At 41.9% G+C, this 18,173-nt stretch overlaps 4 protein-coding genes across 7 annotated transcripts in view; 1 reads left to right on the top strand and 3 right to left on the bottom strand.

Annotated features, from left to right (window-relative positions):
* Positions 1-9,362, top strand: part of LOC125762319 (putative phosphatidate phosphatase) — a 43,079-nt gene extending 33,717 nt beyond the window's left edge. For both annotated transcript variants that reach the window (XM_049424271.1, XM_049424270.1), the window contains exons 3-6: positions 3,740-3,898; positions 4,020-4,090; positions 7,971-8,268; positions 8,338-9,362. In XM_049424271.1, the coding sequence (XP_049280228.1) occupies positions 3,740-3,898; positions 4,020-4,090; positions 7,971-8,268; positions 8,338-8,505 (696 nt within the window). In that variant the 3' untranslated portion in view covers positions 8,506-9,362. The remainder of the gene's footprint in view (positions 1-3,739; positions 3,899-4,019; positions 4,091-7,970; positions 8,269-8,337) is intronic.
* Positions 9,363-9,887: 525 nt separating this feature from the next.
* LOC125762296 (peroxisomal multifunctional enzyme type 2-like) lies at positions 9,888-15,121 on the bottom strand. 3 transcript variants are annotated; one of them, XM_049424226.1, is made up of 6 exons: positions 14,925-15,121; positions 13,908-14,587; positions 13,304-13,818; positions 12,631-13,228; positions 10,752-10,937; positions 9,888-10,667 (listed from the first exon to the last, which is right to left on the bottom strand). In XM_049424226.1, exons 2-6 carry the CDS (start codon positions 14,560-14,562, stop codon positions 10,450-10,452), a joined length of 2,172 nt encoding a protein of 723 aa, XP_049280183.1. In that variant the 5' UTR covers positions 14,563-14,587; positions 14,925-15,121; the 3' UTR covers positions 9,888-10,449. The 3 variants fall into 3 exon arrangements, with proteins under 3 accessions (XP_049280183.1, XP_049280185.1, XP_049280184.1); XM_049424228.1 differs by lacking the exons at positions 12,631-13,228; positions 13,304-13,818; positions 13,908-14,587; positions 14,925-15,121 and adding an exon at positions 12,315-12,404; XM_049424227.1 differs by lacking the exons at positions 12,631-13,228; positions 13,304-13,818; positions 13,908-14,587; positions 14,925-15,121 and adding an exon at positions 11,683-11,839.
* A 386-nt stretch (positions 15,122-15,507) lies between these two features.
* Positions 15,508-17,402, bottom strand: LOC125762300 (glutathione S-transferase C-terminal domain-containing protein homolog). The gene has a single exon (XM_049424234.1). The coding sequence runs from the start codon at positions 17,400-17,402 to the stop codon at positions 15,576-15,578; it is 1,827 nt and encodes a 608-aa protein (XP_049280191.1). The 3' UTR covers positions 15,508-15,575.
* Positions 17,403-17,441: 39 nt separating this feature from the next.
* Positions 17,442-18,172, bottom strand: LOC125762326 (protein JTB). Its single transcript, XM_049424277.1, has 3 exons — positions 17,985-18,172; positions 17,661-17,894; positions 17,442-17,598 (listed from the first exon to the last, which is right to left on the bottom strand). The coding sequence occupies exons 1-3, from the start codon at positions 18,038-18,040 to the stop codon at positions 17,442-17,444; spliced, it is 447 nt and encodes a 148-aa protein (XP_049280234.1). The 5' UTR covers positions 18,041-18,172.
* Position 18,173: the final 1 nt, after the last annotated feature.

Consider the following 18,173-nt stretch of genomic DNA (forward strand, 5'->3'; position numbering starts at 1 on the left):
TTTCCGATTGTTATTATCGCAACAAACAAAAATTCTCCAAAAACAATTTAATTGATGTATTTATCTATGCTTACCTATATCGTAAACAAAAGACTTCAACGAACAACATTACCGCAGAACATTAGCTGATCATTGATACAATATTGAGTTGGGTTGAATAAACTTAATCTACCATTTTAATTTAAGTTAGTTTTGATTGCTTCCTGAGATCTTTGAACGATTCTCAACGATAGTAAAATAACATTATTTTTTTCCTACAAACCAATCTGCACATTAATTTCGCCTTTTGCGTTCTTTTAAGATATAGCACAAAGCGTGCGTAAATGTTTTCGTAACTCCACAAATCAAAAGATTAAATTTATGACTCCAGACAAACAACATCGTATTGACACATGTTTTCCTGTTCCAAGACCCGGTAGATGCAACCTTGTAGTGTCAGACCTCAGATTCCTGTTCCTCCGTTAGTGTACGAGTTGAGGATTATGAATTATTAATAATATCGTTTTATTTTTGCATAGCAATAATTTGAATCCTGACATTTCGTTCAACACATTGAGCATAATTAAAAAAACCGAGATGCTACAGTAAGCGAAACCGATGAAAGGCTATCATCCACGGTTGATGGGACAAGTTGTGCGATTCACTAATCCACGTGTTTGCTATCAAAATGGACTTTGAGGACCACGCGATTTCCCGTTCCGATCTGCCTGAACAATGTAGCGAGCGGATCAAATGAAACCACCCGCAGTGAGGGCACACTGACAATGCAAATGTGAACAACTTTTCGAACGAGAGTTACCGGCAAACACGATGTACCAGCCCACTGTCGCTGCTGGACATGATCTGGATGAGCATTCGTGTACGCATTTCATTCGCGTGCGCTTTACACGGAAGGCCTGTGTCAGATCCCGTACAGTCCATGCTCCCGATTAGTTGTCCATGCTGTGCTGTTACAGCTTGCACACCTATCGGAACACCTTCGCCGGGTGTGTGTGTGGGCAGACAGCTGCAGCAACACAACCACGTTGGTGTGGATCAACAGAAGAAAGAAAATCCATAATTAAAACACTTTTTTTGTGATCGCTAACCCTACGTGGCGGTGTTGGTGCGACGATCATATAAATCAAACACGGTTTGTGTACGCTTCTTCCATCCAATGGGGTGATTTAAATATGTTGACCTCCCTGGCAAATGGTACACCTTCCAGAGGGTGGGTGATCTTTAGGGCACAAAGAATCAATGGATGATAGGCAACCATCGAAGAATTAGTCCCTCCAATTCCGACCCGTTCCGAGACCATGTGATGATGTGCAATAAAGTGAATATCGGAATCTTCGATCGGTCACTAAACTAACCGCCGAGGTGGCTATTTTCAACGCCCCGAAAGATACGGGGAGATTAAGATCGTAAGCTGTCGGTTTAGAAGAGCACATTAACATTCATACCTAGGTCCCTTCTCAGGGGGGGCCCTTACGTTACTGGCGTGCTTAGGTGAGAAACTGTTGCGAAGATGAATTAATTAAAGCCGACACGCACGAAGCTGACCAGCGATTGACGGACCTGTCTAGTCGATTATCGCTTTTGTCGAATTAAAACGGCTCGGTCGTAAATTTTGTCCCTACGTTCCCCCCTCTACGTATGGGATGCAACTGAACAAAAAGGAACGTAATGTAATGCTTTTTTTGTCTCTTACCTATTTTCCTCCCCTTTTGAATGGAACAAGCAATTGCCCCTTTTGGGTGGTAAAATAAAATCTACTTTAATGTTTCTATGAGACTCTCTTCAAATCTTTTGCCCGCGCCATAACGTGCAGAGGATGACAATTTATTAGTTTCTGATCGTTGTTTCCATCTTTTTTTTGCTGCCCCTTTGGTAAGTGTCACTATCTGGTGTGAAGCGTTAGTTTCATGCATACGATTAGCTGGGTGTGAAATTGATTGGATTGGTTGATTTGCTGTAAAAATTGAGAAACTGAAGTTTTACACACACACACATGTCCCCTTTTTTTAGATTAAATTACAACCCGATTTATAACTCTCGGGCGTAATGGGTTGATCGAGCTTTAATATATTCAGCTGTAATCGTGCAAGCTAATGGCGCGTTGTGTTTCTATTAATGACTTTATCATAATCCAAGAAGAGGAATATCATTTTAGTGAAAGGAAATGCACCTTTTTGCATTTTCTAATGATATGTAAAAAAATATTTTTGAAGTTTAATACTGCTTACAGGATAGGAATAGGATTTTAAATTCCTATTCTATATTGATGCAAATAAAGTAAATTTTATATGACTTATGCTTAAAATTAACGTTGTTGATAAAAACAGTGTACAGCAAATAGCCAAATATTTCCCTCATATTCACAATTTTGAACATTACCTACAGCAGTGCTTCAATGGTCGAATAAATACACCAAAGATCGTGTAGATCGAATCTGATTCAGATCTTAGTTTAGTTTTCCAGATGTGTCTCGTTGTTAACAGACACCTCGGATGTATTTATCTGTATATTTCAGGCTTTCCACGATTGATGATTCAACTGTAGTTGATTATTTGGGTCGGTTCGGTGGAGTATGTGATAATGGGCGTTCGGGGTTCCACACGATAGGACTGGGCATCAAATCCCATCCGGATCGTTCCCCCAGTTAGCAGGGACTGACTATCCGGCTACGTGATAAAAATAAGTCTAGTAAGCCAGAAATGGCCGTCATGACCTTACTGATCGTTAAGCCAAAAAGAGAGAGAGAGTTGGATACTTAATCGTGCGTCTATAAAATTTAAAAGATCCTATAAGCCTTTGTATACTGAGCATATAAATATAAGGGTTAATCTACTAAAAAAATCTTACTTAGGTATTACTATACAGCAGGTGTAACCCAGTAGATCGTTATCAAATCACGAAAAAGAAGCAGAATATTATCTTTTTTATAATAAACCTTATGACCCACCATTTCTGACTTTCTTTGACTTTACTTACACGTAGCTGGATTGAAAGACCTGCGAAAGACTGTACGTTATGGTCCAGATAGGATTAGATATCAAACACCACGTGGTTTATATATGATTATTCAAACTTAAACAGGCTGCGGGGAAAATTATCTGCACTGTCATTGCTTGATGTGCTGTGGACAGCATACAATAGACGCAACACATCGTTTTTGCCAAACAGTAGTTTGTCTTAGAAATATCTTCCGCACACCTTGTTCACGACGAGGGTTTGTTGATTACACGGCGACTATTTTCAAGCACTTCGAACCGTCTCTGATAAGATGCGATAAACTCGCCCGGTAATTGGCACCATCACACCTAGAGGCGGTTGATAACAGCAGCAATCAGTATGCCATGCCCTTCAACAATGTCTACAACACCTAACATAAGCTTCAGCAAAAAATGTTCTTTTCTCTCGCACTTGACGAAGGAATAAATCGTCTGGAGCCAACACTAGATAATTCTTGAAGTACCGGCGTAGGAATTCACCGGTTGTAAGATAACATGGCCAAGAAAGTTCCGTTTCCCAGCGAAGGTTCCTATCAACGCAGTTGCACCTATTAATCAACTATCATCCGCTCGAGTTTGTGTTGCATCGTATCGCGGATTAAGGTTTCTTCGCTAGCTTTGCGCACGTACCCTCACTGAGTTTGCGGAGTGTCTGTTTCGATAGTTGTCTACCACTCGTCCATTATCAGTTTGCTAATTATTCATACGATTTCCTTCGCTCTTATTCGCTTTTATTTTTGCAGATATGGCTGACGGAAGCAGTCTTCTATTCGCCATCGATCAGTCTGAGCAAAACCGAAACCGAGTCACGGTGCCGTGGTTCGTGGCGGGAAGCCTGGTACTGGTCGAAGAAGTATGGACGCGGGCTTGTCACCATGCTAGTTATCATCGGTACCATAAAGGTGAGTATGTAGTTCTTATGATTTTACTCCAAATGGGGTAGGAAAATATGTCACGTGGCTTAATAAGCAAACAAAATATATATTCTCTAATGCCTTTGCTCACTCATGTCACTTGTTTCAGATTTTCTTGGGTGAATTACGACCGCATTTTATGAACACCTGTCAGCCGGACGTGGAATGCAGAGGCACCGAGTAAGTTTCCGTGGTACCTATTCATAACATATTAACCTCAAAGAGGAAGCAAACCAAGCGAAAACTCCATCCAACTTGCAAGATAAACCCGTTGTTTGTTTAGATTATATGCTTGATCGTTTATTTACATATGTTTGGTTTGGTGTATTTGCCAAACATGCTACTTATGTTAGCTCAACAATCAGATGCTCATTTGATCTGAAAAAGGAACGTTAGTAGTATCTGCAGCAGATCCATGATGTTCTCCTTTTATTCTGACACTGCAATCTAAATAGGTCTTGGCATGCCTTTTCCATGTCTGGTTTTCCTTTCCGGGAAATTATTTACCTATGTTGCATCATTGTTATCATAATTTTCTGTAGATCAAACGCATTTTTGGATACATCCGGAAGGTATGCAACAAGGTATAAATGTACCTTTTTATGTTTCTACAACTGCTTTGCAGTTGTAAATGTTAACCAATTTACTATAATGAGTTAAATCATTAATTGAACGAAAAAAGTGATGTCAACGAACACATTTTAATAAATCCGGTGATTAGCTCGAATTTTGTTCTATGAAAGAAATATTCTTCAGATTTTTTCCTCCATTTTATTCCCTTACAAAGGTGAATTACTCGTGGAATTTTTCATCGATAATTGTCTCAAATATGTAGTTTAATTTTTAAGTCTTTCGTCATAAGAATCCTAAAGTTAGAAGTTAACCAAAAATAGAGAAGTAATGTTGTCAAACCTTTTGACACAACCTGCCGTAACAAGAGTACTGTTGATTGACGAAAGAGGGCGCCACTAACGAACGTTATAAAAGAGGGACACGGGAGAAAAAAGGGCTCTCTCGTTACAACAACACCACGGAAAGGACAATAAATTTCGAACGCGCTTTAACTTAAATAGAACGCTGTTAGAGATATTTTCCGTATAAATCCGAAAGTTGTAACAAATGTTTTAATAACAAGTAATTACCACCAAAACAAAACGGAAGAATAATTATCCTTACACAAAAAACGCATCTCAATCCTGTGTCATTGCTGTTTTGATAAATGTTGTGCTGCCTATTGTTTTAACATCATCTTGCCGGTCAAAAATCAATACCAACTGTTCAATAACTATTTACACTCCGCTCCGTCGGTAAACAATTTTGTCAGTTTTGTTTGTAAAACCCTGCTCACGCCTGTTTGCGCCAGAGAAGAGGTGTCTGCGAAATTCCTTACATGCGGCACGTTTAAAATTGAACGCCGATTTACCTGACGATGAGATCTCTGGAGAGGCCTTCATTCTCGAGGATCCGTGAAGATAGACGGTCGGTTGTGCCACAAGGCAGTTCCGGCTAGTGATGATTTGTAAGTGGAATATTTGCGAAGAATGCCTTCATTGTCCGTAAAACTACGTAGAGAAGATGATCGCGGTGGAGAATGCAAACAGTCGAGGAGTTCAGCTTCTTTCTTCATTGTAATTGATGATTATTACACGGCTAACGAACAAAATCCTTATCATATTGTGATGGTGATGATGATGTTATCGGAGCTTGCCTCTCACAACCGGTACGAGGTTGGCCATTTACAGTAAAATTAATCCTTATTAGACCACAGCGGCACAGCCGAGCGCAACATTCCCTGACTGTGAACCGAGTCTGTTGATTGTGAGCAGCAACTTGATTTCTAATGTGGTCTTGTGGAGTGATCGCTCGGGATCAGACCAACTGAGCCTATTTCAATTTGGTTTTGTGGATTTTAAACTTTTTTTTTCTACGAGAAAAAAAAATGTTCAAACACAGTTGTACACGCAAAGCAATATTTTGTTCATAATATAAATCCTGATCCAGTTATATGCATTAACAATTTTTTTTTTGTCTGATCTTACTCGGAGCTGGCTGTAAAATGACAAATAATAATTATTATCCATTATTTATGGTCACATTAAATTACGGTTGTGACAACTAAAAGACAAAAGTACATGCCTTGGCTACCTTCACCAGCGATGTCCAACACATTTTTAGATGTTTTTTTTTTTCTTTTTTGTAGATCTGATCATTCTTTTTTGTAGATAAACCACTTGTTGACCTGTTAACGATCATACATTGTTCGTGTTTGTTTTCCCCCTCGAAAAACAACTTGTAACCAAAGGGAGGAGGGTTAAAACTGGCGCAAACTTTAATAGAGTCATCCGCCAACACGGCTAATAAAGCTTTATGCACCCGCTTGCCCCATCTGAAGCCAGATGACTAGATTGTCATTGAGTGTTAAGTGCACGGAAATAGTTTATTTCAGTTCCCCTTTCGATCGACGGAGTGCACAACGCGCAACAGCGCAGTTTTAACCTGATTTAATCGTAATCTGGTGTTGGTAACCCGAATCTGCACTTTAGTGGATTACTTTGCACCAAATGTGTGCGCACCTAACAAGCCCAAGGAATGGTTGGATATTTGTTTCCAATGGTGGCAATATTGAAATTGACCAAACTCATCATAATAACTTATACTTCCTGGTGATATAATGCTAATCGTAAAATATTACTTAACATTTCGGAAATATCGTTGATGGCGAAAATTTGAAGATAAAAAATGTGTTTGACCTAGGAAATATGAGTGTGAATGTCTCAAATTAACGTAAGAATGAATAACCGACAAATCAGTATATTGCAAGCACAGATTCTTGTGATAAGGATACAAACACAGTACAAACGATAAACGAAAAAAAAGAACGAGGACGTTAAGATGCTGATAGAGATGTAGAAGAGAAGTTCGCAAATAAGGATATCACTGCCATCTACTTCTTTTATCAGTAATATAATTCGGTATTCCAAAACCTCAAGGTTTTCGACACTTAGACAACTTAGGCCATAAGTGAGCAATTCACATATGTATGTTGCTGATAGTCTAGCAAATATTGTTCTTAATTTATTGTGCACATTGTAGCAGGAGTTAAATTCAGCTGTTTTCCCATTAATCCGCCGAACCGATTAATATCTTAAACGTATAACTTCGTGATGTGTGATGTGTTAAAATTTGATTTTAAACTCCAGATTGGTGCATTGTTTGATGAGTTATAAGGTATGATCACTTATCAGCATGATCATCACTTTTATATAACCGTCATTTGGCAAGTAATGTAGATCCGTTCCATGCTGACTGATCTAGCTGGTGCTGACTGGTTCTAGCGTTAATATTCGATGCGCAATAGTGAGGTCTTTGTGCAACTCATAAAACATATAAAATGAACACAGATATAAGGGACAAAAATTCTTCTACAACATTCAACTCTCGATCAGAGCTAGAAGGTATACGTTAACTTTTTGGGCTGAGTCCCTGTCGCAGAGACGGATGTGAGTACTGGAAGTATAGATCTTTTGTATGATCCCAACTTCAGTTTTCGTTACTAATGTTTTGGATGGTGGAGAAGTTGTATATCTTCTGTCTATATATCTTCTGGTACTTATATGGCACAACATCCTCAAGAGAAAGTTCTGGCTTTCTTTGGCTTAATTTATCCATACCAGGATAGCTATCCCTGTAAATCGGGTACATTCTAATTAGGATTTAACGATTTATCTTATAAACCACATACATCATTGGAACCATCCGAAGATCGAAGTTTTAGTAATCATTTTTCGAGTAGTCGTAGACATATGATGTCAGCGTAAACATAAAAATAAGGGTAAAAGGATTGAATACATATACAGATGGTCTCCAGTTTTGTTTCTCTGTCAAACCTGTCTCTCTAACACCAAACCTTGGTGAATATTGGGGCATTACGAGCTTCTCACCCACCTAGCAACCCTAACTAACAGCTTCCAATCATCTCTTTACGAATGACAAAAGCCGATATGGCAAAGTATTTGTAACTATTGGAAACTATTTTAATGTACTCCACCTCTTCCCACAGATACGTCAGCTCGTACACATGCACCAACATTGAGGAAAGTTTGTACTTCGTGCGTGATGCTAGCAAATCCTTCCCATCGGGCCATTCCGCCATGTCCGTGTTTGAGGCAATCTTTCTCATCTGGTATCTGGAGAAGCGAGTACCTCGGCTACGGACAGTATTCACCATACCGCTGTTCCAGATGGTTCTCATGTGCTGGGCCGTATTTTGTTCATTATCGCGCATTACCGACCATCGTCATCATTGGTGGGACGTACTAGCTGGTACAGTGGCGGGTTGTGCTGCAGCCTTTATGACGGTAAGTGCGCTTTTTCTTCCGATGCAAGATTTTGAGCTGTAAACTAATTCGTCCCCTTCCTTCTTACAGTGCCTGTTCGGATGTCACAACTTTGACACGACCAAACGGAAACGGAAGAGTTCCCTGTACACCGATCACGATCACAAGCTGATCAATACTGGCAGCGGAAATGCAGCTACCATCGGTACACCGTTGCACAAGGAAGAGATCAACCTGAACAACGTGATCCATGCCTGACCGCCGCGCAATTGGAGGAGGGCCGCCTTGGGCAAGGAGGGAGCCATAATTCCCGCAGCCCGTATTCCACAGAAACAGTATTTTGCGCTATGTATTGTATGACGATTCGTTGCGTTGTCACATATGGGAACATGTTGTTGTCTGTTCCCTGCAGAATTTAGCCCACTTTTACGCACCATTGCTATGGGAAGGTTAGAAGTAATATGGGAGCTTTCCAACACCAGGATCAAGTTTGGAGAATTCATACGTCTCGTATCATAAAGGTAGAGAACATTCGCACCCTTTGCTCCTTTGCCGGGCGTCGACGGTATTGTGATATTATTCAATAAGTCAGAAACGTATATACACCCAAAAACCCACACTCCCGAAAGTCAGCTTAAAAGAAATAGTCACAAAAAGGGATTATATCTCACAAAACCTTAAACTACCCTTCAATAGTCGCGTACGGAGTAATACATTCAAATCCGAAACATGTGCCAAACCGAAAGTCAATCTGTCGAAGGACAATATAAATGCAATAGAATAAATTAGATAAATGATTAAATTTTGCAAACAAATGTAATAGTGTAACGTAATACTAAAACACATACAGATAGATTTTGAAAGTCAACTTTTACTAAGAAAGTTTAAAAAAATAATAGTCACTATAAATCATACTGGGGGAAGAGGGAGCACGATGGGCAAGAGGTTTGATTATTTTATTTTATAAACTTTAATAAGAGAACTTTAATATGTATTTGTATTATTTATAAACATTCAGATGAAACAAACGAGCATCAAGAACCTTATCTGTTTCGTTAATGGAATTGTAGAAATAAATCAGAAAGCTTCAGATGTTAACAAACATTTTTATGAAACTGGATGGCTTAAAATTTTTGGCGAGATGTTAAAGCAACCATTTCCATATACTCATAGAAAAGGTAACTAACTCATGTTCAACACCGTGTCTGAGAATAGTTTTCGCTTTATCCGTATTAAATCAGCCGTGTATGTCGTTGTTCAGATTATTTCTCCCGAAGGATACACTTCACTCTAACGTGGTCCCGTTCTGGATGGCGTGTGAAACTGGTCCCTCTACCACATATACTACCAGACCGCCCCTTATTGTAACAATTGAAACTTGATACACAGTAAAACACGTTCCAAATTTTCATGAAACATTCTACTTATGTTAATTGTTTCATGTTGCAGTATGGTTTAATTGAAAATAGTCAACATATTGTTACAGCTAGTTCAACACAGAAACCACTTACGATCATAAGCTATGAAGTCGCCAAATTCCAAACAACGAATTAAAATCACTGACCGTGAAGAATATCTTCGAAACGATTTCCGCTTGCGACATGTCATCTTGCAACAACGAAAGAGCGTGTAAAGGTATCTCGTTTTGTACAAATATGTATTTTCTTCCGTTTATTGCCCATAGCCCCGGATTTGTGAATTTATGATTTAACATGCCACCATCATGATGTGTGTGTGTGTGTGTGTGTGTAGTCTAAATAATAACAGGGTTAAAGGTACAGTACATGTTAGCGGATAAGAAAAACCAGTTTAAAACAATTACAAACCAAATGAAACGGAAAATACTTCCTTCGTTGCAGTCCCTTTTACGGGTACAATCGAATGGCTTATCAGAGCAGACTAATAAAGAAAAAAGGAGGGGGGTTCGTACCATTTATAAAATTATACCCAGTCATGCCGTAAAGCATCTAATCTTTGTGGCTATAAGAAATCCATTCCACTGCTCTGTTCATCGTTCATAGACCAAATTGTAATTCCTTCGCTAGAGTACATGTACACGTTTGTGTGTGTGTGGTGTATTCACTTTAAAACCAACATTGTTTAACTTTGGAAATGTATGTATGTACGCAACGGATCGCCATCGATCCGTACTCTCCAACACACCAGAAAAGCAGCTCTCGGATGTGTAGTTAAGTTGCCGCTTTACAGTTTCGCTTCCGTCTTCAGCAACGGAGCCAACTTTTGCGCCAGCATAATGTTACCGGTGATCTTCAGCTTGCCCTTCATGAAAGCAGTCTGGGGCTGCAGTTTGCCAAGTGCCAGCTCGATCATATCCCCATCGGCTATCGTCATGGTCGTATCGGCTTTGCCGCCGCCCTGTACCGATCCTTCGTAGACTTTCGCGTTCTTTAGGTCAAGTACTGCAAGGCAAAAAGAAACGACACACCATTAGCAATCGTTGTTTGGATTGATGAACGGTTCAGCTATGCACATCCACTACTTACCCCACTCCTTGGCCACCTTGCCACCGCTGGTGATTTTGTACAGGAACACCGCATTGATTGCCTTCGCTTTGGCTTCATTCTCAGCCACACGGTCCTTGATGCCGGCGAAAACGGCATCGCTCTGTAGGTCAACGGCGGCAGTCATGTTCGGTTTGATGACGATCTGCTTGAAGTCCACGTACGCACCTACGGGAACGGATTACGCGCCAAAGGAGTGGTTAGTGTTACAATGGCGATCGAATCACTCCTTACTCAACGAACGGCAAGCTGAGTATGCTAACTGAATGTGTTGATATCTCGCCTGCCAATGTACACTTCCCACTGATATTGGCTTCCCGCTTATCAACCTCCTTCGTGCATGATAATCGGGTTTAACCGGCTACGTATAGGTGTGTACTGTGTGGATTTTGTCACCAATCGATTCTCGTGGTGGTTAAGTCAAAAGTCACTACTTTAAATAAATGCCTCATCACGCACCGTACCGCATAACCCCCGTCCAGAGGGGAGTTATTGCCTGGAGGAGCTTTACTATATGGTCCTGCCTTATCGGTTTGTTTCGGCTTGACAAAAGCAAATGTCCAACAAAAGTGTAGCGTAACCGTGGCGTAATCCCATTGATTGCTTTATCAATCCTTCTCCACTAGAACAACACGTCCCCTGCTACCGGTTCTCCTAATGAAGATGAAACGTGTTAACGTGCCTCCCCGCACCATTCCGAATTGGAGGGGTCGCACAATTCATCCCTTTTAATCGAACTTGCGTCCCTTATCAAGCGACGAAGGAATAAAGGTCAACAACTGTTTATTTGCAGAAGCATTACACTTTATCTCAATGATAAAAGCAAGTGCGAAAAAAGTGAGAAGTGTGCCGTTCTTCGAAAACACATCACCTATACTTTGCAACAGAAGGTTGTATAAAGCATATTACTCACCCGGTCAAGTAAAGCACACGTTAGTTTGAGCTTTGACCCAACGAATATTACGTTCCAGTTGGAATAAATTATGCAGAACACGAAAAGCACCTTCCAGAAACAACACTTTTTTCCCCCAGGGTCGCAGTATGTGCGTGTGGAGCAGCGATCTTTGTTGTGACAGGCGGCTTTTCGCTTGACAGATTTAAAACCCCCCACCATTTCGCCCCATTTTCGCTCACAGAAAACCATTGGGTGCAACTAAAAGTGATGTCGTATTTTACAGCCGGAAATTGCACATTTAATTATTTTTTTGTAAGCAATTGTTATGTAGATTTTTTCTTTTTTCGATAACCGGTTGCTGTTATCACTTATATCAGTAATCAATCCTGTGTTTGAATGTCTCGGCCCACTCGAGAGATTCGATAAAACAGCATGATTCTTATCAGCGCTTTCATATTACATCACCTAATGTGTTTCAAACCCGAATTTAGTTAAATCTATCATTTCTAATCTCTTTCCTGTTTCTTTTTTCTTAATAATGTAATAAATACAATTAGAAGCACAAATTATCTTCATCAGCATGTCTAGTTTTGTGCATGCGGTCAAACAGATACACATTGTTTTTATAACAACCAACGACATATGCGTACCTTTTTTCTTTATGAAAATCCAAAATTTACACAATCTCAAATCGTCCCCACTAACAGCAAACACCAACGTGCGTCGTGGTTCCGTGCAACAAAATGACTATCGTAATTAGACTGTGAGTACCACACAGTAGATATTTTCACCCCAGACCTGACTGCAATTAATCCCCTCCAAAGTCATACGCGTGCATCATAAAACGAGTCGCAGCAAACGACTAACGGCACGACCATTGCACAATCATTTTTACGCACAGCTACCACCTCAGAAACACAACTAGCTTAAGAGTGCTTAAATCAAAATAAGCAAAATTCAACTTACCCGAAAGCACCTCTGCATTCGTCTCGACCACTACCGTGCGGAAACAAACTCGGTTGTTCGGTTCCTTCCACATGTCGACGCGCAGCGTTTGACCCGGTAGCACCGGTTTGGAGAAGCGTACCTTGGCCGCCCGGAACAGGGCAGGATCATCGCCGCCAAATTGCTTCAACACTGCCTTCACCGAAACGCCCATCGTACAGAGTCCGTGCAGAATCGGCACCTTATATCCGGCGATTGCGGAAAAGCTTGGATCGATATGCATCGGATTCAAATCACCCGACAACCTGTACACGGCTGCCTGGTCCCTCTGTGTCGGAACCTCGACGGAAGCGTCCGGGGATCGTTTCGGGTTCGGTACCAGCGGTTTCACCTCGGGACCGGCCTTCGTTTTCCCGTTGAAATTTCCCGCACCGACAACGAACGTCGAGCTTTGATTACGAGCAATCAGGGTGCCCTGCTCGTCGTACGAATCGGACTGAGTGATAACTAGGGCACCGGATTTTTTATCCACTACGTCCAGCACGGTCGAAGTGGTCGTTAAAACGCCCTCCGTTGGAGGTGCTTCAAACAGTTCCAGGTATTGCTCACCATGAAGAATCTAAAATTGGGATAAAAAATAGATTATTGTACAAACCCCTTTTTTCGGCGCTTTCCCTTCCATGGGTATGCTTACATTAGTCAGGTCAAAGGTAGTATGTGTGATAGCAGAAGCCGTCAAGCTGGATCCCATCACGGCCAGTATCCCGGGCAGGACGAAAAATGTTGGCAACACACTAAAGTCCGGATTGTTCTCGTACAGGAACTTCAAATCGGTTGGATCCGTTACGGTCGCACCGACACCGAGTGCGTACAGAATGACATCCTTAAACCCGTACCGGAACGTTTCGGTGACAGAGTTTTCATTGTTTTTGCCATCGCGCAACTTTTCCAGCATTCCCACCAGGCTTAGACTAGCCTCACCGATTGCGTTCAGGCGACGGGCCTCGGACATGTCCGTAACACGATTCCACACCTTTTCCACGTATTCGGGTGAAACGTCTTCATCGATGGCGCTACGCAAAACGCATCCTTTGCCGCGCACAAAGTATACCTTTGTAGCCCAGCCGGCCGCACTTTCGATGATCGCTCCCGTATCATCGCACGATTCGTGGCAAAGGTAGGCCACTACCGGAGCAATCAGTTTAGGTTCTAGAAAAATACGAACAAACCAATTAAAATCGCTTCTCAGTTAACCACCGGCTGGATAATAAATTTTCCGCGCAGAAAACAACACTTACTAAGCTCATTAAACAGGATCTCCGGTAAAATGCCCTCAGTCATGCGGGAAGCCGCCGTTGGCACTATCACGTTGCAGTGGATATTGTTCTTTGCGCCCTCGATAGCTACAGTGTTGGCCAAACCAACCAAACCCAGCTTGGCCGCACTGTAGTTCGCTTGACCAAAGTTACCATAAACTCCCGAATTGCTCGACGTCATAATGATGCGTCCATAGTTTTGCTTCTTCATCACCGGCCAGGCCGCTCGCGTCGTCAGGAAGCTACCCTTCAGATGCACATCATGGATCAAATTCCAATCTTCGTCGGAAATGCGTGCCAGGCTGCGATCGCGCAATATGCCTGCATTGTTCACCAGCACATCGATTCGTCCAAAGTTTTCGAGCGCCGTCTGGACGATCTTATCGCCATCGACGACCGAATTGTAGTCTGGTACGGCAACACCACCGGCAGCCCGAATCTCTTCTACCACTTTGTCCGCTGCGTTCGATTTGCCCTGCCCATGGAAATTACCGCCCAGGTCGTTCACGACGACCTTTGCACCGCGCGATCCGAACAGAAGAGCGTACTCACGACCCAATCCAGCGCCTGCTCCGGTCACCACGACGACGCGTCCATCATAGCGTAGTTTTTGTGCAGGTTCCTTCGGTGCAACCATGGTGACTGCGAATCAAGTACCACTTCTGTGAACAGAGAACAATCCAAGTAAGCTAAGGGAAATAACAGCTCCCGAACCGGTCAACGTTTCACTTTGGAAATGTTATTTGAATTCACTTTCAACGCACAGTGGCTTACGGCACTGATAATGTCGTGCAAACAAGAACAATAAATAAATCAGCGACTTATCTTAACTGATAACATTAAATAACCGGCAACAAAACAACAGGGCAAAGTTGTACATTTGCAAGTCACTACAATTGTCGTTTTCTTGTAGCTCATCAAGATGCAGATAGCATAGCAATTTGGCAAAAAAAAGGCAAAAGAGACGAGGAATTATACCAATGTAGTGGGTCGAATTACCTTTGCTAATAGGTAGTTTCAATTAATATATCACTATTGCACAGTCTGTTTTTTTATCGTAAAAAATGGCTTTAACAATTACAATATTTCATCAATTTCACTATACCAGAAAATGAACAACAAATAACAAAACAATTGACGACGGTCCCAACAACACGTCCACTCGAAAACAAACGAGAAATACGAGTGAAGCGAAAGCAGTCGATAGTGCAAGGTTGGCACACGAAAATGTTCGCGCAATCCACCATATTGGATTGGAGTTTGATAGTAGAGAACACGGTTCAAGCCGCCGCTGCGCTTGTTGCTACCATTTCAAAAATACGTTTAAAAACTTTATGGACCAAATGCATATTATAGCGGGTTTACGAAAGCGTGATGTACAATCAATTTATTTTTGTTAAAACACGCTAAAGTTTATTCCAAATTATCCACAAATTCACTTTTTGCCTCACTTTGCACAGCATGTTACTTAAAATCAGCAATCTGAAATTACATCTTCGTTTAGGAATCAAACGTTCAAAATATTCCTTCGAATGGATTCGAATAGTTAGTCAAATCAATCGAAAAAAACGCACTCACACGGTTCTCTATTCAAACGCTTTATTTGTTTCACTAACGTACCGTACAGTCCATAACCAATCACATGTTCCCTCACCCGCCATAGATGCCAATCAACAGCCGGTTCTTCGGTGTGCAGGTTTCATCCTTCAGACGCTTTCGCAGTACACCATATCCAAGCTCTTCGGCACGCAGTGCTCGGTCACGATCGATCACATCCATGCAGTAAAACCCCTGGAGAGATTTCGCCACATTCGTCCTATCACTTGCCAGATCATGTGTTTGGTCGGCACAGTGCGCAATGCAAAAGTATTCTTTCAACAGCAACTCGGACTCACGGAAAAGAGTGCTTCTTGGGTAGGTCACCTGTTCGATATTGTACAGCTTCCCGTAACAGCAGGGACAGCTAACAAAGTGTGCTCGCTGTGCGAAGCATTTCTCCAGCACGATGTCAGTTGCCACGCCACAAGCATGCAACGATACGCCGATATCAAAGCGAGCCGTAAAGTAATCCAAGTTGCACTGAAAAAACACAACATTGCGCAGGGCAAGCCGCTCTACGCGTTCCATTGCACGTTGTTGTGATTCTTCTTTGTTTTCTAACAAATAAACCGTGCAGTGCGGCAAAAGGTACGCAAGCAGTATACCGAGGTGTCCGGTTCCGGAGCAAAAGTCTACAATAGTTTTTGTCCCATCGTTGGCCAGCTGCACTACTTCATTCACTAAACTTTCCAACTGATGGCGCTTTCGGAGTACGCGAGCGGGTGGCAGCTTTCCTCCTTCTGGTCTGGCATCCATCGGCACCGTGTCCCAGTTGAATAGATTTGACTGCCAATCGTTTACCGTGCTGCCAATGTCGGTAGGAATACGACTTACTTTACGAAGAATCTCTAGCACCTCGGTTTGGTTTGTCGTTAATATTTGATCTCCCTTTAGATTTAGCTTTTTTGTGTCCGATTTGTACAGACTAAATTCCTGCGGAACGATAATCTGCTGTGCAGTCATTATTGAGCAAGGTATCGGACGTAGTGCGGAATCATCAGTCACAGTAGGCATCACTTCGTTGCACACTCGATTCAGTTTACCATCGTCGTCTTTGGCAACGCGCTTCAGCCAATCGCTTATGTTAGGCAACTTTGCGCGCAAAAAATCCTTCGTTAGTCGGCGATGAATCACGTCGAAACATATAAACAGTATTAGGTCGGCTAGTGTTTTCTCGTATCCTTCCGCAAACTTGTGGTTAGCGTGGAAATCAAACCGCTGATCAACGCCTTCCAACTTCCGATGTTCTTCGTCCGAGGATATCCGCACATTGTTGACAAGATTGATCAGTTTGTAAATGTTGTGCGATTTCAACGGTTGCAGTAGATGGCTTTCAAACTGCCCCAGCTCAATCGGAAGTGTGTCTTTTGCACCGAATGTTAGCAATTCTTCCACGCACCGTATTATATCGACTTCACAAAACTTTGTCCAGAGGGAGGCATCCGCAGGTGCTACTAGCGTATTTCCCTTAAAACCTAGCAATACTTTAGATCCTGCCGATGCCAAAATGTGCTCCTTCGTTAAACGACGACATACACCGCAGAGTCCGGACACGATCGTACCGATTCGCTCGACGGAGATCGAGGGCAACTGGCAAAACAGAGCCGGATCGTTCGGAAACGGCTTGTCGTCAGTGAAAAATACTGACTGATGCAGTTTCGAACTAGGAAATGCTACACGTAAAACGTTTGAAGTTGCTTTGCATTGCACAAAATGTACCACAACGTTCGATTGCTCAATTTCTAGATAGCGATATAACACTAATACGATGTAGCTTTCCAAGGGGACATCTAGATAGTGTAGAGAACTTGGTTGGTGAGGACAGTCAATTACAGGCTCATGAGCTATTTGATAGTACTTGAGGTAGAGCTTCATCATTGTTTTGAAGGTAGCAAACGAACAGATGCACAATTATGCTTATGCGCCTAGTTCACGCTGGATTTTTAAAATAGTTCGTCGATTAAGCGTTTTCTGTCGTAGAAACGATATTGCTGCCGATAGCGTACCGATGATAGCTAATGAAATTTGGAACGACCAGTAATGACGTTCATCCAGCCACGCAACTCGATCACAACTGCAAAGAGGAGTAAAGGAATATTTCGTACATTGCCAATCTTATGTTACAATCAGGCTTACCTTCTGGTAACGATTTCTCCGCCAATGCACTTCAGCACTTCTTTGTTGTGGGTATGTACACAAACACCCTGGGATTTGCTCGCAATCTCAAATGCAGTGCACGGATGACAATCCTTGATCACCTCGTACGTTTCGCGCTGCCAACAGGTGGAATTATTTTCAATCACAAACTCCTGCCGACGAGAGCCTGCCTTCATCCATTTGGATTCGATGATCAGTACAACTATGGTTAGTCTAGTGTTGAGGCAAGTAGGTTGGAAACATGTATGGAATTGGTAGGAGTGTTAGCATCGATATGCATGCAGCTCGTGACTAAACACTTACAAAATAAGGCAGCTAATTCCAAACACCATACGTTTCTTCGATAGATTCTCTATCATGTTTGTGTTGGAGATGTTGCTTCGAACAAGTTCACAGACGTTAGTATTGCAATTTCATCTAAATTGGATTAAATATACTGCAGCAAATCAGCTAGAGGCCACAAAGTTTAGTCAATGTTTTTTTATTGTTTTT

The sequence above is a fragment of the Anopheles funestus genome, chromosome 2RL (assembly GCF_943734845.2).
Source record: "Anopheles funestus chromosome 2RL, idAnoFuneDA-416_04, whole genome shotgun sequence".
Classification (NCBI taxonomy): Eukaryota; Metazoa; Arthropoda; class Insecta; order Diptera; family Culicidae; genus Anopheles; species Anopheles funestus.